Raw genomic sequence first — 27,984 nt, forward strand, 5'->3', positions numbered from 1 at the left:
GCATCTTCCTGTCTCAGAGAGACTTGCTGCTTTGCCTTTGAAAGTGATTATTAAAAATGCACAACTCCATTTATCCACATCACATCTTTGATTCTGTGCAAAGTTGAGTAGTTTAAGTTTCTGCTCCTTTTTCCTCACCTGTGGAATTGGGGGGGAAGTTTTCTAGAAGGGTTGCATCTACCTAGCTTATGTAGACATTTAGATTTTTTTCTTGTATTTTAAGTAAACCATCCTTTAAGAAGTCTACAAACAGTTGCTCGAAAAGCAAAATCACAGTTGAAAAATAGTGTCAACTCAGTGCTGTTCGTGATATTGCTAAAGCATCTGAAGCAGGTGACTTTGTGGCTTTTAAAAAATTATACGAAAAAAATAGGCCAATTGGCCAGTTTTATTTAAATTTGGAAAAGAAGTAAGGATGGCAGAGGTGACTGAGGCTCCTGTGCAGAAAGGGAGGATGACAGCTGGAGCTCCGTGAGAGTGGTGGTATTGCAATGAAAGGATCGCAGGACAGGGGCTGCAAGGACGCCCCTGCAATTCAAAGAGCCGCTGTATGGCAGCTGTCTGAACTTCAAACTCTTCTTATTTCGTCCGCGTAAGCAGTGGAGCTATTAAGAGCCTGAAACTTCCTCCTCTTACCCACCCGACTGCGGTGTGCAGTGCAGCGAAACACGGCCGTTATTCTGCATAACGTCAGGGTGGCTCTGAATCCTGTCCTTGCGGAATGCGGCTGCCAGCAAATGACGGGGAGGCAAGAGCGGCACGGCTCGCCGCGTCGTGCCTCAGGCACAGCCTCCTTCTGCTCTGAACACAGGACTGATGACGGGGCGCGCCTTTGCTTTCAATTCTCCGCTCCGTCAGCACTGCACTCTGAGCGCCTGTGGAACGGCGAACGCGCCGTCACTCCCGCGTATCCACTGCCTGCCGAATTCCCCTGGCAGGAAGCGGCCGGGGAGCGCAGCATGCCCCTCCCCGGCGGCTGCAGCCCGCTCCGCCACGAGTACCGCGCCGGGCCTGCAGGCAGCGGCCCGCTCCTGGCGCGGCCAACGGGAGCGCATCTCTCCCGCCTTCCCCGCCTCGTTTTCAGGCTCAGCCGCTGCCGTTGCCCTCGGCGCTTCCCTTCCGCCCGGCTCCTCGGAGCGCTGCGCCGTCCTCCCGCAGTCGGGCGCCGCCCCGAGGAGCGCTCCCACCGCCAGCACCCTGTAACGCGGCTCTCCGAGTCCCGCGGCGCCGAGCTGCTCCGGGCCGGCCCTTCCGCCGCCGCCGTTTGGGCCCTGGCGCTGCCCGTAGCCGCGGCCTCAGCTCAAGATGGCGGCGGCGCGGCGCGGGAGGCGGGAGGAAGTTGGTGGGACGCCTGTTGAGGTGAGCGCGGGACGGAGCGAGGGGCCTCGCGGGGTCGAGGGTTTCCCGGCGGAAAGCCCCGGGGTGCGGCCCCCTGCACGGAGTGGCTGTCGCGCATCGGGGCCTGGCGGGCTCCTTTGCCACCGGCAGCGCCAGCGCCTGGCTCGGCGTTGGACGGCGGGTGCCCCCGAGAAGGCGCCGGGCAGCCGGCAGGGCCTGCCGGCCGGGCTGAGCTCCGTGCTGCCGCTTGAGGACGAACGGAATCGTTACGCTGAGGTTGGAACCTGTTCCAACGTTAGCGTGTTAACTGAGCGGTATTTTTCTTGCTGAAAGTCGCTTTTGCTACAAATACTCTCAAAACTGGAAGAATGAGGTGAGGTCTGGTAGCAGGCCTTGGGAATCCAGTATAAATAGGCCTTTCCTAGCCTTGAAACCAACGAACCACCCTTGTGCTACTTTGGGTGTAGTTTGGGGTTTTTTTCTGCCTGTGCAAATGATGGTAAAAACTGCCTTGGAAGCACTGTGCTTTTTTATGCAGAAAAGCTTCTGCAGAGTTGAGTGTTTAAATCTGTTTGCAGGCTCCAGGCTCTTGCAGCTGTAAGTCTGCAAAATTCAAAGAGTGCTTAGAAAGAAATATGCACATTCTGTTTTACTCAGTATTTGAGTTTGATTTGATCAACTGTTCAACTCAGAAGTGGCAGCTTGAAGCACAGAGGCCATGAGATTGAGGTAAAAGGCAAACTTTCAACTGGCCTTTATTCCAAGTTTAAATACAAATGAGTGACAAAAGCAGCAGATAGTTGTATTTTGAAGAATAAATCCAGTATAGGAATTCCCCATTGGATTTGCTGTGTTACAATGATTTGGTAAAATCTGTGTCATATCATACATAAATCACAAAAGTATGGCTTTTTACTCTTTTAACCAAAATGTTGACTGTGCATTTTGATTAGAATATTGGTGGCTAATAGAATGGTTTCTTAGTGGACATTTTTGCTAATCCAATAGAAAATCAGGAAGACGAGGCTGGATTCAGGGTCTGGGCTGCCAGAATGTTGCTGTGTTGCAGGTAACTCAGCACTTGAACCAGCTCTGTGTTTTCTGCTATCGACATGCCTGTGCAGACAACTTGACGCCAACAGCAGCAGTTTCTGTTTTGTTTCTCATGGTATGATGACAGCAAAACCCAGCTCGACGTGTGCTCAGCCAGACAGAGAGGCTTGCTGGGGGGGGAGTTTGTTGTGTAACCGCCTACGAAAAGTGATTTAGCAGCAGTGGCAAAAATTGAAGCCAGGTATTGTGTGGGAGCTCACGCATTTTGTGTGTGGGGCAGTCCAGTGCCTTGTATGAAGCTGTGGTCTGCATGAATACTGCAGCATTAATCTTTGTCTTGAAGGATGCCGGGAAGGTTCCATGATGGAAGGACAGCACATACAGCTCAGCGTAGCAGCCATCAAGCATCGGTGCTGAGAGTTGGAAGAGAATGTGTAATTATTCCTCTGTGTTTATGGCTTGAATGAGCGCTGACTGGGAGCTTTGTGTGGAGGGAGAGAGTATGTGGAAGTTTAATAGATGGCTCAAGTTGTCTATAAAGTGAATGTTGGTTGTGTTAGAAGAATACAGGAGTAAGCACAGAGCTGTAATACCTGATATGTTGTCACAGAACATGATAGCTAACTTTGGGCTTTGCGAGCTATGTGAAGCAGAGAACAAGTGAAGCGCTTAGAGGCACCTGTATTACTGGGTGAGAGGCAAAATATTACGAGATCCTAAGTGTCCAGACAGTAATGAATTCAGTTTATATATATAAATCATTAATGAGTACTGTGAAATGCATTGCTGAAATCCAGAGAACTCACAGAGCATCATGTAATAACCATCCCTTGTGAGTAGGTTGTGTGTATTCTGTTTCAATCAAACAGATTTTTAATGCACAATTCTTTCCATGTAATATCTGCAGTGTATCTTAGGTGATTTGAAAATGTTATTAATCTTAAGTAATTTAAAAAATAGGAATCCTTAGGCTCAGTTTGTCACTAAACCAGTTACTTAAGGTGGTTTGATATTGCATATCAGTCTTTGGAGCAACCAAAATGTGTAGGCCAATCAATCCCTCAGTTCTCATTTAAAGAAACTGGAATGTAAAACTGAAGAGAGAATGTGACCTTAAGTTAGGAATTTCAGTCAAAGTGTTCTTTAATATTTCTCCTAATAGATAAATGCAGTGAAATGTTGATGGAAATAGAAACAAAAGTTCTCAAAGGAATTGTCATTATGGAAATTAATGGTATTGTTTGTATGTAAACTTGATAAGATTAAACACCAATAGGACTGCAGTAGTCCTCGTGTTTCAAAATTGAGTCAGGAAGAAGCATATCCTATAAAATATTGATGATCTCTAGTGAGATCTCCATAGATCTCACCTAAAATATGACCATGTGTTCTGGGCTGAATCCGAAGTGAGGAAGGTGATTATTCCCCTCTGCTCTGCTCTCATGAGGCCCTATCTGAAATACTGTGCCCAGCTCTGGGGTCCCCACAGAAGATGTGGAGCTGTGGGAGCATGTTCAGAGGAAGCCACATAGATGGTCAGAGGGCTGGAGCACCTCTTCTACGGTGAGTTGGGCTCATTCTGTCTGCAGAAGAGAAGATCAGGGAGATTTCATTGTGGCCTTCCAGTACTTACAAGGAGCTTATAAATAGGAGGGAGACAGACTTCTTAGATGGTATGATAATTATAGGACGAAGGGAATGGTTTTAAACCGAAAGAGGGGAGATATAGATTAGATGTTGGGGAAAGTTTTTTCACTGAGGTTGCCCTGGGAAGTTGTGGATGCCCCATCCCTGGAGGTTTTCAAGTCCAGATTGGATGGGGCCCTGGGTGGTCTGTTTGATCCATTGGGTGGCAACCTGCCCACAGCAGGGGGTTGGAACTAGGTGGTCCTTTAGGGCCCTTTCAACCTGAGCCATTCTATGCTTCTATATTGAAAAGAAAACCACGGCAGTTAAATAGGTCTAGGTAGGAAGAGTTTGCATTCTAAATATAATGTTTATCTTGATTATTTTGTTTTTGTTGTCATTTGTTTAGTGGGGAAAAATGTCTCAGAGGTAAAACTGAAGGCACTGAGTTAAAAAAAAAAAAAAAAAAAGGCTGAATTTTATTTCTGAATAGAGTGAGTGCCAAATCAGCTGATAAATGATATAACCATTCTCCTTCTGAGAAGTGAAGATAATGATAATTGCCTTTTTTGTGATCTATTTTGGGTTGAAGGTTGTTAACTGATTGTGAAGTTCTTTTTGTAAACTCTGTAGCAATTTGACTGGTAAAAGGAAGACTTGCAAAATATATTGAGAAGGTTTAGTGTAAAGGCGCAACTTAAATATGTGAAGTAAAGTAGAACAAATGTGAAGTAAAGTAAAACAGTGCTTTAAAGCAGTTGTGAAATGTTTTATAAGGTAATGGATAAAACAGAAATGCTTTGGATACCCTTAGATATCCTATACAAATACCCAGTGGATGGTTCGCATGGCAAAGCTGCACAGGCCAAGTTTGGTTTAAATTTTCTTGTTCAAATTATGAAATAAGATTTATGTGAAAACAGTGTGATATATTAATGATGATAACAATTTGGATGACCTTTAAAAACACATTGTCTCATATTCATTTTGTATTTCAGATGTTAAATGGATGTGTTGTGTTTATGTTTATTAAGGGAGTTAATTGCCACTAACATTTTTTTTTAATTTCTCTTCCAGGAACTTCAATGATTCTGGACCACTGTTGTTGAAATGATACTACAGAAAGCAGCTATCACATTGAATTTGTTGGATGAAACCCAAATATTTTCTTTCAGCCAAGTGGGTAAAAACCCCTAACTGCAGTTTACATGTGTGGGTCAATACGTTACTGCGTTAGTCATTGTCTCTATGCAGCAATGACAAGGCTGGAAGAAGCAAACAGAGAAGTGAACATGCATTCGTCAGTCAGATATCTTGGCTATCTTGCCAGAATCAACTTGCTGGTTGCCATTTGTATGGGCCTTTATGTCAGGTGGGAAAAAACTGCAGATGCACTGATTTTGGTAATATTTATTCTTGGACTGTTTGTTCTTGGAATTGCCAGCATATTGTACTACTATTTTTCAATGGAAACAGCAAGTTTGAGTCTCTCCAATCTTTGGTTTGGTTTTTTGCTTGGCCTTCTCTGTTTTCTTAATAATTCTGCCTTCAAAAATGATGTGAAAGAAGAAGCTACTAAATATCTACTCCTTTCTGCCATTGTTTTGAGGGTATTATGTTCTTTGGTTGAGAGGATTTGTGGATGTATCCATCATCGACCGACTCTGCTGACAACAGTTGAATTTTTGGAGCTAGTTGGATTTGCAATTGCCAGCACAACTATGCTGGTAGAAAAATCTATGAGTATTATTCTGTTGGTTATGGCTTTGGCCATGTTGATTATTGACTTACGTATGAAGTCTTTTTTGGCAATTCCAAATTTGGCCATTTTTGGAGCCATTGCATCCTTGCTCTTTTTTCCATCACTGCAAATTCCCACAAACCCTTTTGCCTTGGCCTGTTTCTTCAGCTGCCTGATTTCGGATCCCCTCCTCGATGTCTACTTCAGTGGACTTTCGGTTACAGAACGATGGAAGCCCTACCTGTACCGTGGTAAAATCTGCAGAAGGCTTTCTGTCATCTCAGTGGGAGTCATTGAACTAATCTTTTTCATTCTTGCTGCCTTCAAGCTACGGTATTTGGATCTCTGGTACTTTGTGATACCTGGTTTTTCTGTCTTTGGTATTTTTTGGATGATCTGTCATGTGATCTTTTTTATAACTCTTTGGGGATTTCACACAAAGTTAAATGACTGTCATAAAGTGTACTATACCCACTGTGCAGACAACAACAGCCTTGACAGAGTTATGGCATCTAAAGGAATGCGTCACTTCTGTTTGATTTCAAAACAGCTAGTATTTTTCAGCCTTCTCGCAACTGCTGTTTTGGGGGCAGTTTCTTGGCAAGTAAGTAATAATCTCTTTATTTTGATCCCCCTCTCGAGAATGTCCCTGAGAATTACTGGCTTCTTAAAATTCTTGTGACATTTGGTGCTGTATCGTGTCATCAAAGCTTACCAATTCAGAGTTGGAACCTTTGGCTTCAAAAGCTTCCTCTTCTGATTTAACGCTTTATGTTGCCTTGACTGTGGCTAATGAAGGCAACTGGAAATTCTTCATGGCCAGAATGGGAAGTTCGGATCATGTTTCCAGGGTAAAAGAATTGTGAAAACTATCTTAAATTTACCTACTTAGAAAATTATTTTGCCTCCAAATTACTCGTGCCACAAAATTTGTTCTAAAACTAAATCGCTGCATCAGATCCCACTAACACACACCATATTGAGGACTTTATTTTATGTTTTTAATAGAATCAAGGCAAACCTTTGTTTTTTAGAATGCATTTTTCAATGGTTTTGCTTTGTATTTAATAATTACTGGGAAGTCAGGAGTCTGATGACAAGCCAGCAAATGGTTGGTGTGAGTGCTCTCAGTGGCTTACATTCAAATCTGTACATATCACAGGAAATGTCCTCAGAAAGACCAGTTCTTAAAATCACAGTGTTCTTATCTTAAGACTTGTGGTGGTGGTTATTTTTCCCCACTTAGGACCTGTGTGATTTCTTTATCAGAAAACATACAGTTCCTTTCAAAATGCTTGTTCAATGCCCAAATTAAAGTACATTGCATGTTATCACTGGGGCAGCAGGGTGAAAAAGGAGTTTGGCATCTGTCTGCTTTCTTAGGTTGATCTGAAAAGCTTCAACAATCTCTTTTTATGTTCATGCATCTCTCAAAAGAATTTTATAAATCAGATATTAAAATACAAAGATCTAAAATTGCTACATGTAGCAGAAATATCTCTGTAGTGTTTCCAAAACAGTTTCTTATTCCTGCAGAGTTTCTTAGTTTAAATAGCCTTGTGGATTAAAGGTATTACAGAACTTTTTGAAAAGGCAATTAACACGTGTTCTGTAAGAGTTGTGGTGGGAGAGGATGGTAAGGTTTTTTGGGTTTGTTTTTATCCTTTGTTAGGAGCATCAAAGGTTAACAGACAAAGTTGCCACAAAGGGTAATTTTGGCATGCGTAGCTATTGTGCCTGAACTTGCAGAAAGGACAAAAGAACCCCAAAAAATAGTAGAGAAGAAAATTGCCCAGAATATATTTCTCACATTGTCCACCTGGACAAAGCATTTGACACTGTACTACACAACATTCTTGTCTCTAATTGGAGAGATGTGGATGTGATGGATAAGGGATTGCAGATAAGGGATTGGTTGGATGGTTGAGCTCCAAGATCTGCTCTCAGCAGGTTCGTGTCCAGGTGGAGAACTGTTACAAGTGGTGTCCCTCAGGGGTCTGTATTAGGACCAGCACTATTTAACATCTTTGTCGGTGATGTGGACAGTGGGATTCAGTGCACCCTCAGCAAATTTATGGATGGCACCACACCAGGTGGTGTGATGAAGGTGATAGGGGGAAGGTGCTAGGGGGAGGGGATGCTATGGATGCTATCCACGGGGATCTAAAGAAGCTCAAGAGAAATGGGCTCACGCAAACAACATGAAGTTAACAAGTCCAAGTGCAGTGTTCTGCACGTGTTGAGGCAATCCCATGCATGAATACAGACTAGGTGGAGAATAGATTAAGAGCAGCCTGAAGGAGAAGGTCTTGGGGGTGCTGGTTGATGTAAAGCTCAACGTGAGCCAGCAGTATGCACTTGCAGCCCAAAAAGCCAACCATATCCTGGGCTGCATCAAAAGAGAGGTGACCAGCAGGGCAAAGGAGATGCACGTCCCCCTTCACTCTGCCCTTATGAGCTCCTACCTGCAGTACTGCATTCAGCTCTAGCCTAAGAAGGTTGTGGAGCTGCTGAACCAAGTCCAGAGGAGAGGCAGGAGTGATCAAAAGGCTGGAGCACCTCTCCTATGAAGAGAAGCTAAGAGAGTTGCAGTTACTCAGCTTGGAGAATAGAAACATCCAGAAAGACATCCACTGCAGCCTCCCAGTACTTAAAGGGGGCCCACAGAAAAGAATGGGAGGGACCTTTTATCAGAGAGTATAGTGAGAGGAGAAGATGTAACAGCATTAAACTTAAAAGAGGATAGTTTTAGATTAGATGTTAGGAAGAAATTATTTGCTCAAAGGGTGGTGAGGTGCTGGCACAGCTGCCCAGAGAAGCTGTGGATGCCCCATCCCTGGAGGTGTCCAAGGCCAGGTTGGATGGGGCCCTGGGCAGCCTGAGTTGGTGGGTGCAAGGGGGTTGAGGCAATGTGAGGGAATGAGATGGTATTGAATCTCCTTTCAAGCTCAAGCCATTCTATGATTGTGTTTACAGAAGGTGAAGGTGCTAAGGCACTGAAAGAAATGAAACAATAGATTGGGAAACAAAGCAGTAAATGTAGAATATCAGCGTTGACTTCCATATTTGTTTCTTCTGCAAATGATGTGATTTTTATTGAGCAGAATGCAGGTCTTTAATTTTGCTATGCCAGATAACTTCTTCAGTAAAAGCAAATTTCTCACAGTCTTTCAAACATTCTTGCTGCTTTCTTTGTCTTTGCTCTACTCCTCTAATGTTCCTGGGTTAATAATTACAAAAATGGATTGGCTGGAGTTGCTCCACCTGTTTGTATCCAGCAAAGCAGTCAGAACAGATCAGCTGTATAAGTTGGCTTGGCCAGGTAGCTGGGGTTGGTGATTTCTTCTGGTAGCTTCCAGTGCCTGTGCGTGGAGCCTTTCAGGGCTGGCTTCTCCCTCCCCACCGATCTGACCGATGTGTTACAGCCCTGCCCTCAGGAGGGCTGCTTTGCAAGTGTGGGTTGCCTGCATAAGCAGGGAAGATTGAGTTCAAACTCATCCTGTTACTTTTTTCTCTTTGTACTGATAATTCCATGTCATTCTTTTTTTCCATCCCTGTTGTGCACCCCAAAATAACTGCAGCTGTTACGTGTTTGATCATTTTCAAGCCTCTCTAATTTTGGGGAAGTGCTGTTGTGCTTCAAAATGCCTTGTGCTGTTGTGCAAGAGGCAAGCTGACAATTCAGCTAAAACCTTAGTAGTTTTGGTTAAGTTCAGTTTCTAGCATCCTGTGTGTAAATAAGATAAGCTGTCACTCATCACCTCTGTCTGATGGGTTGTGTATTTACCTATTGAGTGGGAAGAGGAGTAATCATAGTGGCAGAAATGAAAGGCATTGGAGCACATACTCATCCGGAAATACGTTTTATAATTGTAATTATTTTCAGAGATAATTATGTTGACATTTATTTTACTGCATTTGTGTTTCTTGCATTATGTATTTACAGTAATGAATTAGTTTAAGATTATGAGCACAGTTGTCTTCAGCTAAAAGCATTTCTGTCTCAGAGGTGTGATGTTTGCCTCGCAGATCACTCTCTGCCTATTTCTTCTGCTGTCAGAAAAGGTGGTGTTTTATCAGACCTGTCGGAGCATGGCTTAATAAATGGATACCTTGGTAATTACAGAAACTGCAAGAAGCTGTGCCTCTTCTGTATCTTTCTGGGCAATGACAGTTTTCAAAATAATTAGAAGTAAGAAAGCAATGATATATCAGCATACAATTTATCAGTATAAATTGGGATTTAATATGTTGTGTTGTAGTTTTTAGAAACTCTTGCTCCAAAACAAACAAACAAACAAAAAAAAACTGCTGTTGTTAGTATGTAATAGAAAAAGATTTTAAGGCTGGTAGATGCCTTCCCATGACAATGTCAGCTTAATGTTTATTAGTGGTCAAAAAAGCAAATTAAATACTGGGAGTTGTTGAGAAAGAACTGGAGGTATTCTTATGCACTGCAAAATCCATAGCTTCAATATTTTCAGTAATCATGCAAGTCTTACTTGTCATCCACTAGATAAGAGAACAGGAGAAGGTTTGCAGAAGAGTGATGAAATTCATTAGAGACTTGAAACAGGAATGGCTAAATGAGAATGCTTCAGTATGAAAATGAGCTAAGTGGGAATACAAGAATATAAAATACTGTGCGTGTCAGAAAGTAAGTTCAGTCCAAAAGCAGATGAGAACCAAGTTGGCACGAGACAAGTTTGAGACAGACAGGTAGGAATAGTTCCCTGTACAGTCAGGTTAGCTTGGACTGTATCACAGTGTGCACTAAGTGGTCACTGAGGTGCAAAGGGAAACTGGACAAGTTGATGGGGACACATTTCCTGAGGCTTGTGTTCTCATAAGATACTATGTCTGGCTTTAGGAGCCTGTAAGCCACCAGTAGTTGGAATACTCAGGAGACATAAATGTTTGTCCTTACACTCTTACCTAGGCATCTGATTAGACCCTGTGGAGACAACATTCTTTTAGATGGACCTTTGATGTCACCTAATACAGCCATCCTTACATTTTTGTGTTATTTTTTCTGTCTCAAGCAGGACTGTTGAGGATGGAAGTCCTGTTAGCCAAGGACCTTTCTTTAAGGGAAGTTCAGCCCTTGCAATAAGCTAAGGACTGTAAGTCTCTGTTTCTGGGACTTTTGTTTGCTTAGGAAGAACTAAGCTGATTCTGTTTCTGACAGATCAAACTTGAAATGTGAAGAGTCTACCTGAAGTCAGAGGATTTGCTCAGGAAGCACAAGAAATGTAAAAGTAATTTGTTAAAGCTGATTGCACTCAAAAATTGAGTAGCAGGTTTTCCGTGGGACGTAATGACATGGTCTGCTTCTGAGAGTAGTCCCTGCTTTTGCTGGAAGGGAAGGACACCTTGACTTGGCAGTAGAAACAACTGAAACTTTTCTTGCAAAAATCTGCAGCAAGCGTTCTTCACTGCCTTTATTTTTCTGTAAATAATTTTAGTCAGATCAATAGCCTCTTTAACTCCAATAGCACTTACTCATTTCAGCAATTACTCATGTGCCTGTCTGTAATTAGGCTCTTGATTGGAACAGAATCCAGCAGAAGACATGCGAATGACTCAGACATTACTTCTTTCAGATGCTAATAAAATGATGAAAAAATTGCACATGAAGGTCTTGGAATTTGCAAGCAAAGATCTTGGGAAGGTTTGGAGGAATCTTTTTCTAAGAAACTAAAAATCAAATTTTTAAGTGCTGTATGCCAAGGTAAGAGAAGAAGAGTCTGATTTATGTTAAAGCGTTACTATCAGTCTAATTAATTGCAGAATTCAAGTTTTTGTATTAAAAAAAAATCAGAATTCCAATAGATACACTTTTAGATTGAAAACTGTTTCTGGTTTTGTTGCTACAAATGCATGTTGGCTGAGAGATGGGCTTTCCTGTGATTAAAACAGAGATCAGGGATGGGACGCAATGCATCAAATCTGTCTGCCAGTGCATGTGATGACTATTTTCTGAAACCATTTTCTTGATTTTTCCCAGTGCTATTTTATTAGTCAGAAGCAGTGGATTATTTATTGTTCTCCAGAGCCTATTCTTTCATTAAATAATTTGTTATAAGGCTGTTTCTTCTGGTAGTTGGACTTCACAAGTCCTGTCTTTAAGTTGTCTTTCTTCCTGTAGAGTACCTCCTGTTTTCATTGGAACAAGCTATCCTTCATAGATGAGTTATCAAGTTATTCTTTTTCTCCTGAGCTCTCTTCCTGGAGTGTGTGTGGCTTTGTGTTCACAGAACGACTGGAGAGGAGCTCAGCAGCATTACTTGTTTATTTCCCTGTAAGTGCACAAGATCAAGGATAGGTAAAAACAGAGAGCTACTATTCAGCTTGGATACTGAAATGCAGGGCAGAATTTTTCCTTACAAATACACAAATCCATCTTTGTAAGCCTCCTCAGTCATGTCTCTCTGGTGCAGGTGATCCTGGGCTGCCTGCTCTGGGTGGCCCTGCCCAAGCAGGGGGCTGGAGCAGATGACCTCCAGAGGTCCCTGCCAGCCTCACCATTTGGCAGCTCTGTGATAATCTGAGCTGACATCTGCTTATGAATTTCTGTTTAATCAGAAGGGCTTTTCAATAGGTATTTGTAACTGGCTTCTGGATTTAATTTAATGCTTCTTTATTTATTTCTTCCTCCTCGTTGTTGTTTTCAGCAGTCACATGTCACTAATGCTCAGTTGTTAGATGCTATGTTGGAATTGTTTCAGCAATGGTTTTCTCCTTGGGAACAGAGTTGTCCTGTTCCATGAATGTAAAACAGTATACTTTGGATGTAAAGTACCTCTAACTTCTGGTGTTTTAACAAAGTTACGTTTAACCATAAAGTTGCTTTGAAAGCTAAATAAAGGCAAAGGATAGTTCTGCTAGCAAATCTCATTCATCTTCCATCATCTGTCTCTCAGTAGCCAAAGCAAGAAATATTTTTTTTGAAACTTTTCCACATTATTTGAAATGAGAATGTATTATATATTTCCTAAATATTCTTTAGAAGAACATAGACAAAGGCAAAAACCAAACAGTAAAACCTCCAGAAGCCAAGAGATAAAAAAAAAGCTTCTCATCTTTTCAGCAGTATTGTAGAAATGGTCCATGTCCTCTCTCAGCTTTTTGCATGGTCTGGGATCAGTGGGCACTGGGAGTACAGAGAGCTGCTTTGGGCTGAGATTGCTTGAGCAGTCAGCAGCAGAGTGAAAACGGGCTGAACTGCTGAAAGAACAGGATCCCTTTCTGGCTCCACCTGTGAGTGCACAGCCATCTGCTCCTTTAAGGGCAGTCATCAAAACCTTTGGATTTACTAAGTCTCCAGTTGGCATCTGAGCTGCTGCTATCTTAGGGACCCACCTTAAGATTTACAATAATTAGTTAATTAGGTACTATTTTTTGCTGTGGTGTTACAGTTTGGATCTTTTAAAATGTTGTCTTTTTTTTTTTTTGTCTTTTTTTTTCGCTGAATTAAAATATTTCATCTTACTGTAGAGTTTCTTCAACACTGTTAATCGTTCTTGTATTTCTTAGTGGTGTATTTCTTCTAAATCAAAACTACGATGAAAAGCTGAAAGCAAGTGCCAGCATCTTTACATTAGATAGATGTCTGTACGCATGAAATATATATCCTAATAATAAATATGCTTTACTTCTTGGTAGCATAAGATGGAAGCTAAATGAAGATGAGTTGAAACCTCAGGTGGAGCTGAGTTGACTCATAACCTAGTAGAGCACATTTTCCCTCCTTCTTTAATATTTAGTACAAACTACGGAGCAAGATGGATCTTAGAGATGATTACCTTCTTTATGTAAGACCTTATCCAAAAAGTACTTGTGAATTTTCCTGCTAGTATCTTCATATTAATAGGAGTACTTTCAGCAATTAATTGTAAATTTGTTTATTTTTTAATCTGACTCAGTTGGAAATGTAATGAAAACTGTAAATTTTCATGATGATCTCAAGTTCTGTTATTGCAGAACACTCTGTAGGCTTACCACCGTGTATGTTTTAGGGGCTTGGGGAAATGCAGGGAGTGTTTAGAACATGATAGCATTTTCTAAGTAAACTTCTGAAGTACAAATTCATTAAATTAATGATGTAATAATATTCTTTGTGATATTCTTAGAGATATTCTTCTTGTAGATGAAAAGCTGGACGTGAGCCAGCAGTGTGCGCTTGCAGCCTGGAAGGCCAACTGTGTTCTGGGTTGCATTAAAAAAGGGGTGGCCAGCAGGGAGAGGGAGGTGATTGTCCCCCTCTGCTCAGCTCTTGTGAGGCCCCATCTGCAGTACTGTGTCCAGGCCTGGGGCCTCAGTACAGGAAGGACATGGAGCTCTTGGAGCGGATCCAGAGGAGGGCCACTAAGATGATCAGAGGGCTGGAGCACCTCTCTGTGAAGAAAGGTTGAAGGAGCTTGTTTAGCTTGAAGAAAAGAAGGCTCCAGGGAGACCTCATTGTGGCCTTCCAGTATTTGAAGGGAGCTTATAATCAGGAGGAGGTATGACTGTTTATGAGGGTGGATAGTGGTAGGACAAGGGGGAAAGGTTTTAAATTGAGACAGGGGAGGTTTAGGTTGGATATTAGGAGGAATTCTTTCACACAGAGAGTGGTGATGCACTGGAACAGGTTGCCCAAGGAGGTTGTGGATGCCCTGTCCTTGGAGGCATTCAAAGCCAGACTGGATGTGGCTCTGGGCAGCCCGATCTGGTGGTTGGCGACCCTGCACATGGCAGGGGGGTTGCAACTAGATGATCTTTGTGGTCCTTTTCAACTGATATATGTTGTTTTTATGGTTCAGTGTATTTTTTTATTTGTAATTTGATCATTCTGATTAAAACACTAATGCAACATAGGAGCAGTTTGTTATAACAAGATCCAAAACTCGTATTTATATACATCATGTTTATATGTGATGGAAAAGCTGGATTTGTCATAGTTCTAAAACTTGACCACTTCATCGTCCGTGCACTCAGGCTTTTCAAGGTTTAGAAAAACCACTAACTGATCATAAATGGGAAACTTTTCCAAATGAGCTCTTCAATTTTTACAGTAACTTAAGGCAAGTTATCTTCTGGTATCTACAATTTCAGAAACCTCCAAATCTTGAAACTAGTTTAGCCAGAGCTCTGATATTTCATCAACATCATATTACCAAGTTTCTAAAGATTGAATGCTAGGCAGATTTTTGTAAGTTGTCATTGAGTCCTTTTTGTTTTCAGACTTTTTGGGGGGAACTCAGCTCTTTCTGCTGATACATTTGGCGCAAAAATTAGTTATAGGGTTATTTTTCTCCTTATTTACAACAAAAAAGTGGAGGTTGTGCTGTAATTGTTATACTGCGGTTTGGGGAAATTACTCTGAAAATCCTTATGGTCTGAGACAGAATTTGAGAGTTGTTTCTTGAGTGCTTCTTTGTACTTGTGTGAGTACTTCCCGACTCCTAACTCACCCAGTGATCCTGACCCACTGAGCAATAGGCATAATTGGTAAAGAATATGTCTGGAATGATGGAAGATATCTGCTGAGATGGCTAAGAAAATGATGTGATTATGAATCTCCTATAATGTACTTGCATTTAATAGGCAGGCACTACTCCTTGTGGATTCAAATTATTAGCACTAAATATGAGATTACATTACACCACGTGAAATCTGATTGCTGTATTATCAAGAGACTTATCACCTTCTACAGACTCTATATTTCAACTGATTTTGTTGCTCAAATGTTAGCCAATCACAGCATATTAAACACTTTTCTGATGAGGTGTGCTGTACTGCAGGTAAGGGAAGCTCTCTGTGGTTGTTGATGGCCTGATAGATTGTCTGCTTAGTGTCATGGCCTTGCTCTTCAGCACTAAAAACTAGGTAAACAAACTTCTCGTTGGTAAGGAATTCTGTAAAGCTTAGTCAGGTCTGGATATAATTTTATAATGGTTTCAGGTGGTGGAATTTGAGAACGATGCTATCAGTTAGCAGTTATCAGTAATTTGAGAGCAGTGCTATCAACTGTCAGTTAATAATGTTATCAGTTAGTTATCAGGTAATATCAGATTCTGGTGCTTATTTGTGGTAAAAGTATTGCTGTCACCATTTCAAGGACTCAGGTGCAATCCTATCAGAAGTACAGTGGACTGCTATTTAAAACTGGGACGTTCAGAAACCACGGGATCTTAGGGCTGGAAGCACAGGAGATGAGTAAAGCTTTTCTTTGGAAGTTATGCAGTGTTCTTAAAAACTGAATATTGTTGTGTTAGCTCTGTGTGCCAGTGAGAATGGACTTGGTTTAAATATCATTTTTCTACTATGATTTACATTCCAAATTGTAAATTGTTTTTTCTGTGTGTTAAGCTGAACTATCAGTCTGCAGCAAATCACTAAGAGCATGAAACAGGGAAGCAAAATCCAGGTTTAAAGCAAATATTAATGCTGTACATTATATACATACCTACATTCACAGAGCACACGTAAAATAAATGTGATGGGAGGCCATAGACAGGAGGCTGTAGGCATGCATTTATTTCCTTTGCTGCAAAACGAACATGAGTAATTGATAGTTTTACCATGAACGTTAATGTTCTTGGTTGATTATGTGTTGTATCGTTCTACCTTTCCTAAAGCATTTTATGCCTTATTAAACCCAGTCACATCATATTTAAGTAAATAAGGGAAACTTGAGTCTGATCTGCCTCTCACTGACACCTGGCATTTCAGCAGTCTGTTTTTATTGTACTGGTATTAGTGGCTGCAACTGAGTTTTGGAACCTTACCTTTTTCATCGAAGTGATCTACTTTTCACTATTACTGAAGTAATCCTTTCTAAAACTGCTTTTTAGCTACAAAACAGGAAAGTTTCATGAAGAATATCAGCTGTGTGAATGCTACGAAGTCCTGTAGTAATTCTCTTTTTCTCGTGATACCTGTGTATCAAGATACATAAAGAATTGTCTTAAAAAGACAATAATGCAGTGTGCAGTAATCGCAGTGATGTTCTTAATGTGTCTTTGTGTGACACATTAAATTGTACCTTGCTGAGGAGATTGTATAAATAAATAAATATGTACAATCTCTTAGCATTAAAAAGCAAGAATAGTGAAACAGTTATTTTTAATGCTATGTTATAGTACACTGTCATTTCATGCTAGGTGCATAATATTGTCTGCAGTACCTTACTGATTAAGTCCCAATCCTGCTAATATTTACAGAAGTACTTATTTTATACACATAAATAATTTTGTGGCATTTGATATCGCTGCTTAAATGGGTAAAGCTTAAGCTATGATCAGGGCTTTCAAACCTAAATCCTGTGCTGTCAGTGATTTCAAATGCATTCCTTTCAGAAGAGTGATCCCTGCTTACCACCAGCGTCTCCAAATTGACCTTTCATTTGTCTTTAGAGTACTCACTGTTTAATGTATATGTAAAGATGTAAGTATTCGTTACATATAACAACTCTCATTCCATGTTATGTTTGATCAGTACAGGGAAAACACATTAAAACTGTGTATAGGAAGAGCTTTTTATGCAGTACCTAAATCTGTCTATTTTCTTTCTAGCCATCCAATGGGATCTTCATGAGTGCATTTCTCATTGTTCTGCCTCTGGAGTCCATGGCTCATGGGCTGTTTCATGAGTTGGGGAACTGTCTGGGAGGAACGTGTGTGGGTTATGCTGTTGTGGTTCCCACCAACTTCTGCAGGTATGGTTACCATGTCCTTCAACTTCACAGTAGCGTAAGTGAACTGTTAGCACATAGAGGCAGTCCAGTGCTGTTACTTAGGTACTTTTGTATTGCTTCAAAAAGAGTGAGTAACTGACTCCACTGGGTGTCTGGAAGGACCAAATCTCTTGCTCTTACGATTAATGAATAGCTTGCACTTTGAAATAATGAAGCTCTTCCATTACTAGTCAGGTACATATGCCCACATACTTGAATACACTTGGCTTGTTCCAGCTACAGTTCATCATTTTCTTAGAACTTTCATTTTCTAAACTGCGAACACCATTATCTGAAAGTTACTTCTTATGCTGAAAGATGGACACACACAGCCAGCACACGCAAGTGGGTTATTGTATCTGCATAAGGGAGTACCATATTGCATAAGGACTACTTTGGAACAGAGATACGTGAATTCAAAATATCAGACTAAAATGTGACTTGCGTTTCTTCTACTCTGTTGTTGAAAATTAGTTTGCTTGATATTTTTTGTGCAAACTAGCACTTGTTTTTCCTGCACCCAGATGGCTGTGAAGAAGTGCCTGTCTGATGGCAGTGCTCTTTAAGTGGACTTGATGAAATAGGGGAGCCTGGCGTGTTCACATCACTGCTTGTCTTTATCCAGCAAGTTCAGAGTGTGGGCAAGAACAAATCCAAGTCCAGAGACGCTATCTCTCTTTCTCCCTGCATGGAAAAAACTGCATGGGGCTGAGTAAAGGTTCACACTTTGAAGTGGAGAAAGCGTGACAAAAGGGAGGGGAAGACAATGGCTCCTCACTGAAATACAGTGTTTGGCATTGTTTGTAAACTGTTTTTCAAGTTAATTTGAATTTACACTACGGTGCTTCATAGCAGAAAAAATATGCCACAGGAAGAAATTTTCAATTGCTAAAAGTCTGCTAAACCTGAGGTAATTATTGATCAGAACTGTTTTTCTTCTCTTTAGTCCTGATGGCCAGCCAACTCTTCTTCCACCTGATCATGTGCAAGAGCTAAACCTGAGATCTACAGGCATGCTTAATGCCATCCAAAGATTTTTTGCATATCACATGATTGAGACATATGGTTGTGACTACTCTACAAGTGGACTGTCCTTTGATACCCTTCACTCCAAGATCAAGTCTTTTCTTGAACTTCGGACCGCGGATGGACCCAGACATGATACATATATTTTATATTACAGTGGTCACTCACATGGCTCTGGTGAATGGGCACTGGCAGGTAACTTTTGTGCCTTTCTTGTTGATAATTTTGGCATTGATAAATCGTGATATATTGCAAAACTTCAAAGTCACATTATCTTATAGTCCAGAATGACAAAGAACCACATTTTTGGAGTACAAGTTCATATGAGCTCCTAGCAGGGAAGGAATCACAAACAGAATAAATCACACAGAATGAATGACCTGGGTTGGAAGGGACCCCAAGGATCATCAAGCTCCAACCCCCCCGCCACATGCAGGGCCACCAACCTCCATATATAATATTAGATCAGGCTACCCAGGGCCCCATTCAACCTGGCCGTGGTCACCTCCAGGAATGGGGCATCCACAACTTCTCTGGGCAGCTGTTCCAGCACCTCACTATTTTCATAGTAAAGAACTTCCCCCTGACATCCAACCTATCTTCCCTCCTTCAACTTAAAACCATTTCCCCTTGTCCTGCAGTTATCTACCCTTTCAAAGAGTTGATTCTCCTCCTGTTCGTAGGCTCCCTTTAGGTACTGAAAGGCTGCAGTGAGGTCACCTTGCAGCCTTCCTTTCTCCAGGCTGATTAAGCACAGCTCCTTCAGCCTGTCTTCACAGGGGAGGTGCTCCACTCTCCTGATCACGTTTGTGGCTCTTCTCTGGACCCTCTCCAGCAGCTCTCTGTCTTTCTTGTGCTGGGGGCTCCAGACCTGGGCACAGAACTCCAGATGGGGCCTTACAAGAGCAGAGTAGAGGGGGACAATCACCTCCCTGTCCCTGCTGGCCACCCCTCTTCTGATGTAAGGAAGAAAGGAATTGGTAAATATGTAGAGCATGACTGTTAAGAAATTCAGGGGTTGCAGGGAATCATCAAAATAGGCAAGGTTGCAGACTGACTGCTTCTGCTAGTGGAGAGAATAGAGAAATGCAGAAGCCTCTTTTCTTTGCAGTTAAATAAAGAAGCAACCCTTTCCTTACCTTCCTCTGTATGACAAGTATGAACTGCATGAACTTCTGTCATTTGTAGTATTTAGTCAATTTGATAAAAATCCTTTTGCAGCTAACTTTTCTTACGATCATTGACCCCAAATGTATGCTTACAAGTTTAAACAGTTTCTTATTCCACTTACAATTTGAAAAGTAACCTTTAAAGATTACTTTTTTTTGTTCCAGCAAATTAATGTGGGAAAGACAGCCTCCTGCTCTAAATACAGATTTCCCCTGTACTTTGATGAATATTTGCTCACTGTATTGAACAGACATAATCTGTTCTCATTTCCTGGACATGGCAGAGCCAGCACATTTACAAGTGAATCATACAGGGTCCTGTACCACTGTGACAGCTAGGCTCTCATGAAGGACTGCATGTGTGTCCCTAAGACATATTCTGTGTTTTATAAAAGTTAAAATTAATAAAAGCTGATAAAACCACACTAGAAAAGCAGCTCTTCAAACACTAAGGAAACCTTGTATCGTGAAAAAAACTAAGGTTTGCTGACATCCTAGAGTTTGGGAGTCATTGTAGGTACAGTGTAGCCTCAGAATTGCTATTTTCCCCCTTTTTGTCCCTTTTTTGATCTCCTTGTTTTATGCAGTTCTACATCAGCTGTATAAAAATGATTGTTTAGTAAACCTGTGAAGTTTTCACGTTGGTGGTAGGCTTAGCCTTGTTCTCTTGCTGTATGGAACTGGTCTTCTGATAATTCTGTGTGCAAAATACGAATCTTGTAATGATAACTCTGAAATTTGTTTTCTTCCTGGATCAGAGTTAGTTTTCATGGATAGCACCGTGCCTCTGAGCTGCTGGCTGCTCATCAGGGATCTGCCAAGACATGGGCTCTTGAGCAGAATAGACAGATTTGAGCTTGGCATGCAGGCATGGTAAGCTGTTCAGATACAGGTCAGTCTTCTTCTGGAGGCCAAACACCTGTTTTGGTGCAATTCCATGGCTGAACTGTTACACCTGCTGAAGAGCAGTGCATATTTTTTTCTCAAAGGTTTCATCTGTATCAGTAGATTAAAAAAAAAAAAAAAAAAAAGCCACAGCAATAGTCACTAAGCATGAATGATGTAACATGGTATGTACCAGCATGGCAGAATTACTTTTCTGAGAATAAGGTGGCTGCGTTCAGGAGAGCAGCTGCCACCTCATGCAGTTGCCAAGCCTATCCACGCACCGTGTGGAGCCTCAAACTGCTCAGCTCTGCCTACTGCCAGTGCTCGAGCCAGCAGCACAGATACCATTAGTTTACTAGGGTGGTTATGACCAAACACTGATGCAGAAATTTAACAGCATGCAGATCATTACTTACATTTGGCCAGCTTGGAGTGTGGCAGAGGAGCCTAGGCTCTCTGTGCACCTGCTTAGTTAGCTGTAGGCAGTATTAAACTCTGTCTTTACTTTTGGAATAAGAGACAAGGTAAGAGTTGCAATGAAGTTTACTGCAATGTGTAAATGCAGTGATTTTCAGCCCTCTTAACCAGTTCCTTTTCAGTTCTCTTTCCAAGCACATCTTCAGTTTTGACTTGGAGATAATGTATAGTCATATAAAGAAAGGGAACAGACAGTTACCACTTGCCTTGAATACACTTTGGGATTAGTTTCCCATTGTGAGAGTTAGATAAATTACAGGGTGCAACTTGATAGTCCTTCCAGTCAGCACTGCTATTGTGAGTAACCTGAAGTGTAAGCTGAAAAGATGAAGGGTATTTGATTATACAGTGGTACAGCACGTACTTTGTACTGGGCAGTGGCTTTTTGTGACAGATGGAACATTTGGTCATTAGCTCCTGTAATGTGCACTGTCCTCTGACCTCTGGAGAGGAGTAAAGAGATGGCAATAAGGAAATACATCATTTGCATTTAATAGAAAAAGCAATGTCTTTCTCTTGATTTATGCAGTGATACTGCACAGCAGTAGCAGTGTAGTCTGTGCTTTATAATGACACCTTTTAAAGAAGCTTTTCTGGATTTATTAGTTCAGTAATGATGTTTCTCTGTAGTTGGAAGGTGGGATGTAGCACAGTGGTGTATAAAAGAAACTGTTAAGTAGTCATGCATAAAGCATGAGCAGTCAAACGACCTGGGAGGTCATGTTCTTCCCAGTGAATGCAAGGCAAGAGCTGGGCTAATCAAACTTTGTCTCTGTTGCTGAAACTGTCAGCCCAGCTGCTTGTGAAACCTGCCTGAGCCAGATGTGGCCAGATGCATAGATTTCTCACACAGCTTGGTGCCTGAATCTTGTGCTGGCCATCAGTCTGTGTGGTTGAGGTTAGTAGGGCTGGAAGAGGAGGGGGTATTTGTGGATGAAGGATGAGGTGGTTTTCTTTGGACAGTTGAAACAACTACGTTGTTTTTAAATCACCTGTATCCCTGCATATTTACACTGAAATAAAGTTTATTTATGAGCCTTTCAAATGTTAAGAAATAAATTTTTACTGATAACTGACAGGGGGCTTACCTAGGGGGAAAAAAAAAAGGAAACTGGCTTCTACACAAGTCTCTATTGTAAATACACTAAAATACAGCAATCTGGGGATCATGTACCAAGATTAAATCACTATTATAGATTCTTAAAGTTTTCTTTGGTACTATTTTTTCCCAGGTTTGCTTTCATTTTAGAGAAAGTTGTAGCCCTGTAATTTTGATTTTACTTTAGCTGCAGTGTCATGCTCAAGGCTTGAACTCCAGGCTATTAACTTGAATTACTTCTTTTGTCACCCCTTACAGACAGAAGTGCAAGTTCTGAAATGTGCAGCTATTGTGTGTGAGGTTCATCTGTGCAATTCAATTCCTGTTGACAAGATTTTAAAGTTTGCTAAACGTACTTATGCTACACAGTGAAAATCACTCTGGAATTGAAATGCTGTTATTTTAAATTACGTTTTCCTAATTCTCTTCTGTATGTCTTATTAATTTTTTTTTTTTTTTAAAGCGAACGCTTTCAAACCAGAGTGTTTTTGTTGTAAATCTGTAGTTCCAACCTCCAACACATAGACATCAGTTTCTTACATTAATAATCACTGTGGAACTAGTGGAGTTTTATTCACTTGTTTGCAAGATGTTTCCCTTAAACACTTGAGTAAGTAGTTCAGTTTTCAAAGCTGCATAGATCTTACAGTATCCTTTACACTTAGGCAGAAGGAATCCCTATCATAGGTAACTATATTTAATAAAAATGTGCTCTTTCAAAGCAAAGCTGGAGCATAAGCTGAGATGGAACATGAAAAGTTGTGACACTCAAGTTGCAAGTGTCTCAGAATCCAGTCTATAGAGTTTTCTGTTTCTTCATGCTGATACTAAATGTGTTTTCCTCATGGCAGGAGGTGATGCTTTGCGACTTGACACACTTTTGGAGTGGTGGAGAGAAAAGAATGGCACTTTTTGTTCTCGACTCATCATTGTTCTAGACTGTGAGAACTCTCAGCCTTGGGTTAAAGAAGTAAGAAAAGTAAACGACCAGTACGTCGCAGTGCAAGGAGCAGAGATGGCCAGAGTTGTGGATATTGAGGAAGCAGACCCTCCGCAGCTTGGAGACTTCACCAGGCAATGGGTTGAGTACAACTGTAACCCTGACAGTAACATCAGCTGGTCAGAAAAGGGGCGTACAGTGAAAGCAGTGTATGGCGTGTCGAAACGCTGGAGTGACTACACACTGCACTTGCCAACAGGAAGTGATGTTGCCAAACACTGGATGATATATTTCCCACGTGTTACCTATCCATTAGTGCATTTGGCAAACTGGTTTTGCGGTCTCAATATGTTCTGGGTCTGTAAAGCGTGTTTTAGGTGCTTGAAAAGATTGAAAATGAGTTGGTTTCTTCCTACAGTGTTGGATACAGGACAGGGTTTCAAACTCGTCAAATCCTAATTAGGAACCAAAGAGAAAACGAAGTGAGGGCTCTGGGAACTTCCTCACAGGTTTTTTATATGACTGTTTTCTTTGAATAAATCTGCTGCACTCACTTTGTTCAGCTCTTTGAGCAGCTACAGTATATGCAACAGTTAGAAACTGCAGTCTTAAACAGAAGAGGGTAGGACTATAATATTTGTGTTTTGTTACTGGACTATATGTACATATGTAAGAGACTTAATGAGACCATGCATTTTGGCAACAGTTTGCATGTTCATATGTGCTACTTAAAGCAGCCTTTGTTCAGAATTACCAGCGTGAAAGACAACAGCTCATATGAAGTCAGAGCATGCTTACTTGTCATTTATATCACTGTAGGATTCAAGTGCAGGAAAGGAAGCAAGCTAATACTTAAATTAAAATATATGTCCTTGGAGTTATTTGGTGGGATCAAGGATATTATAGCACTGAGCCAAAATTAAGAGAAGAATGAAAAATCATTGTAGGTAAGTTGCAAGGATCTTTAATTTTATTTTGTTACATCTTCAGCTCCCGCCTCATTCTCTACTGCCATTAGTGGAAATTTGCCACTGGAAATCAGATAACCTCGTGATGTTAGGTGGAATAAAAAGTGCACAGAGAGTTCTTTCTTCACCGTTCAGAGTGATTCTGTGTTTTTCAGGCTCGTACTTGGTTCTATTTTTGAAAAACTACTCTGAAGAAAGAAAAACTGGGGAGGAAGCAAAGCCCAAGGAATTTAACCAAGAAAATCGTCTATAGATAATAAGTGGAAGTACAAGTGCTGCCTTCCTTGCTTCCACATTTATCTGCGCCTAAACCCTCAATCCTGTAAAATGCTGAGTCCAGGATTAGACCAGTGAGCTCACCTCAAAACATAGCAGAGTCATGAGCAAGCAGTTTGTCAAAAAGATTATTCCCGTAAGCCAGCACTGAACCTTGAATATTCCTTAACTCTGTTTTCCCAGCCACAAGGTGCTGGTCTTAATCCTTCCTGTTACAGAGTTGGATGGGACTCCAGCAATGCTGTCCCAGTGCTTTTCAGAGAAGCTGTGTAGCATTTTTGTTTCGTTTGCGTAAGTACAGTAAATCAGGAGTTAAATGACTAAGCCAGTAAGATAGTAAAATCCGTGCTGTTGCACATGTGTACAATCCAGAATAAGTTCATTTTTTTCCATCAGTATTTTAATAGGACTTTCAGGTGGTAGCTGATATTTATTAAAGTATAGCAACTGTATTTTAATTTCAATGCATATTTTTCGGAGCTCTGTAAGTCTTTGTTTTCAAGGGCTTTTCTAATTCCATCTGACCTTCTCAGGCAGAGATTCAGCTAACTCTGATATCTGATATCTGTCAGATCTAACTGACTCTGTTAGTAATTCATGAAAACAAAATGTTATTGAATTATGAGATCTGAAGTGGCCACAGTAATTTGGACCCACCAACTTCCCAGTGGTGATTTTGCAGGATTTATGAGTGGAAGCCACTAAGTTTCTTCATTGCTGTGTATTGCACAACTTTATTTAGCAAAAAATCGCTCCTCCCCCCCCTGTTTTTGCTGCCTCATCATCAAAAAAGTGGAAAGTGGATAAAGGAATGAGATGTGAAATTTGACATCCTACCAAGGCTCAGTTCTACTTGACCCTTCTTTAAGTAAGAGCCACTGGTACTCTGTCACCCAGAGGAGTGAACAGAGAGTAATGGCACCATCTCACTTCAGGTATGCCATTTAAGTTCCTAAAATGGGGTTGGTATCATCTTTTAACTTGCCTGAAAATTAGACTGAATCTGTGCTAGCAACCTGCACTGCTCTATTGCTCATTAACAAGAAGGAATAAATGTTCCTGGAGAAGGACTCACTTGATCTGTTTCAGAGTGAAGCAAATTTTCCACTGGTTGTGCCTAATAGTTTTATCTTGTTTTTACTTTCACATGCCAAAGCTCAAGCAGACAAATCCCTTACTTCTGTTAAATAACTTTAGAGCACTTCTGTTGTAAGTCATCCTCAGGAGCCTCACTGGGTATGTAAGCTCCTCACTCATGCACCTAACTTGGATACTTACAGTTAGGCTCAACAACATCTGTCAAGGACCAGCAAAGAAGCACTACCTCTTCTGCAGAAGCTTTTCTCAGCCATACCTTTGAGTGTGGAGAAAAGAAGTTTGCAATAAGGCAACTATTTGGCTTGTAAACTATCATATCACTAATGTTGATCTGATTGCATCACAAACTGTTCCAAGTGGAGCACTAATTAAGATGAATTTTTAACAAAGTTCATTTAAAGCAATACTGTAATAGTTGATAGTTAGCTTGTAAACTTCTGAAAATCGAGATGTTAGTCCTTTTTATTTTGGAAAAGTTTTGAACATTACGACTTCTAATTACAACGGGTGCATCTTATTTTGTTTGTACCACTGTTTCATCATTATGACTGTCAATCTGTATCTTTCTACAAGAGGAACAGGAAAGCTTTGGATTTCAGACCTGTCCTGAATCTACGAGCAGCCTAATGTGAAAGATGCGTTCTGCAGTGCAGTGACACAACTATTTCTGTACAGAACGAAGAACGTTTGGTGCTGATCTCTTGCCTGAGTTTAATAAATGGTTTCCAGGATATTTATCAGGCTTGGATTTTCTATAGGACAGACTGGGTGGTTGTTAGCAGTTTTTTTAATAGTAAATGAGTCAGCTCTTCAGTCTGCTGAAAGGTTATTCACAAAACTAATCATGCATTCTCAGATTTGTTTCTCAGAGAACTCTAGTCTTCTGAATTTGTAACAGTTTTAACATTAAGGTATTCCTAGTTTTGACTAATATTTTTTTTTAACAGCAAAGGCATGGTGAAAATGCCGCTTTTGTCTAAAAGATATGTTTACAACCATTTAAGACTGTGAGGCCTTTTATTGGACAAAGAGACTGTATTTTGTGATTCAGAAGCCAGAGTGCGGGATGATGAGCCTCAGGAACTCAGCAGTATTAATTCACCACCTGTACACCACAGCCTGTATTCCCAGGTGAGGACCAGGTGTGGGCAGAACTCTGTGCAGCTGCCCTCTGCTGATGCACATCGCTGCTCTCTGCACCTTGAGAACACACCAGCAGCTCCACGTGGCGGTGGGAATCATCTCTCTGCTGTGCCCTGCGTGGAATGCAGAGAAATTTAAACCCAATTCCAAAGAATGTTACATATGTTGTCATTTGCATGCAGGTTGGTTTTATTTGGGGGTAACATGCTCAAGAATTTATTGTGTGGGTTCTGAAAGTTAGCTTGTGGTCTAAACTGAACTTTGTTGGGTTTTTTGAGATGCTTGTCTGTACCACATATTCAGAAATTTTGTTATAAAGGTTGCTGTAAGTTTGTATCACAGCAGTAATTTTATGTTGACTTCATTTCATTTACCTGCTGTACAGGATCAATTTTGCTGAAACATAGAAATGCACTGAGTCCTACAAACAGATCTTTAAGAGTTCAGATTGGAACTTCACAGTGTTTTTCTCTGAACAAGTATGGGGGTAAAGCCATCTTCTGAATATTTGCACTACTAGAGTTAAGTATTTGCAGTTCATTGTGCTTTTTATGCCTCGTGGTTGTTGTTGTCTGGCCTTTCCTAGAAATAATTTCATCAGTTTCAGTAAGTTTTTCCATTATTTTGCTAAGACCTAATTAATGTTATGCTAGCTATAAGCATCTCTGTCACCAGCAGTGGATGATATAACTGAGTTGAATTTCTTGTTTCTAAATACTTTTCTGTGGGAGGATTTTTACTGGACATACTGATTTTACACTTGTAAATAGATTTTGTGCGTGTGTGTATTTGTGATATTACTTAAATATATTTTGCTGGTTTGGATGCTCATTTCCATTTTGTGCTTCTTTTATCACTTCCAAAACTTTCCAAAATCTTTGTGCCCTCTCGAATTACATCTGAGGTCTTTCTGTGTGTGTACAGCTTGTTTCAATGTATTTTTTCAGTTAGAAGATACAGCAGCGATATCTAAAAATACTCTAAGGATTATCTGTAGTTTAACAGTTTAATAGGAAGGATAAATGTTTGCTTAAATTATTAACACACCTTTCACCTTGTCCTTTTCAGTAATATCTGACTCTAAAGGTAATGAAGGTTCCTGTCTGAACTAGATGAAGCCTGGCATTACAAAGCAGAGAGAAACTGTGATAATGTATAATACTGAAGAGGTCAAATCTGCACATTTATTCCTCTTAAAAGCTGCTGGGGAGGTTCTTATGCTCCCTCCTCTTGAAGCAGTCTGGGAAACTGGAGCAGTCCACAGTGCCTTAAGATGCTGGCCAGCTCAGTACAGTCAGAATTTGACTTCTAACTTATGACTGAATCCATTACTTTTGCAATATGTTCATCAGTGTAATGTTCTGTAGATAATGTCTGTTAAGTCTTAAATTCAGAGACAGCCCTGGAGAGCACCACACTTTCA

At 40.9% G+C, this 27,984-nt stretch overlaps 1 protein-coding gene across 1 annotated transcript; it reads left to right on the top strand.

Annotated features, from left to right (window-relative positions):
- The first annotated feature begins 1,006 nt into the window (after positions 1-1,006).
- Positions 1,007-27,392, top strand: TMEM168 (transmembrane protein 168). Its single transcript, XM_085219342.1, has 5 exons — positions 1,007-1,359; positions 5,095-6,362; positions 17,317-17,459; positions 18,424-18,698; positions 22,988-27,392. Exons 2-5 carry the CDS (start codon positions 5,226-5,228, stop codon positions 23,533-23,535), a joined length of 2,103 nt encoding a protein of 700 aa, XP_085075468.1. The 5' UTR covers positions 1,007-1,359; positions 5,095-5,225; the 3' UTR covers positions 23,536-27,392.
- Positions 27,393-27,984: the final 592 nt, after the last annotated feature.

Source organism: Meleagris gallopavo, chromosome 1, assembly GCF_905368555.1.
Source record: "Meleagris gallopavo chromosome 1, MGAL_WU_HG_1.1, whole genome shotgun sequence".
Taxonomy (NCBI): domain Eukaryota; kingdom Metazoa; phylum Chordata; class Aves; order Galliformes; family Phasianidae; genus Meleagris; species Meleagris gallopavo.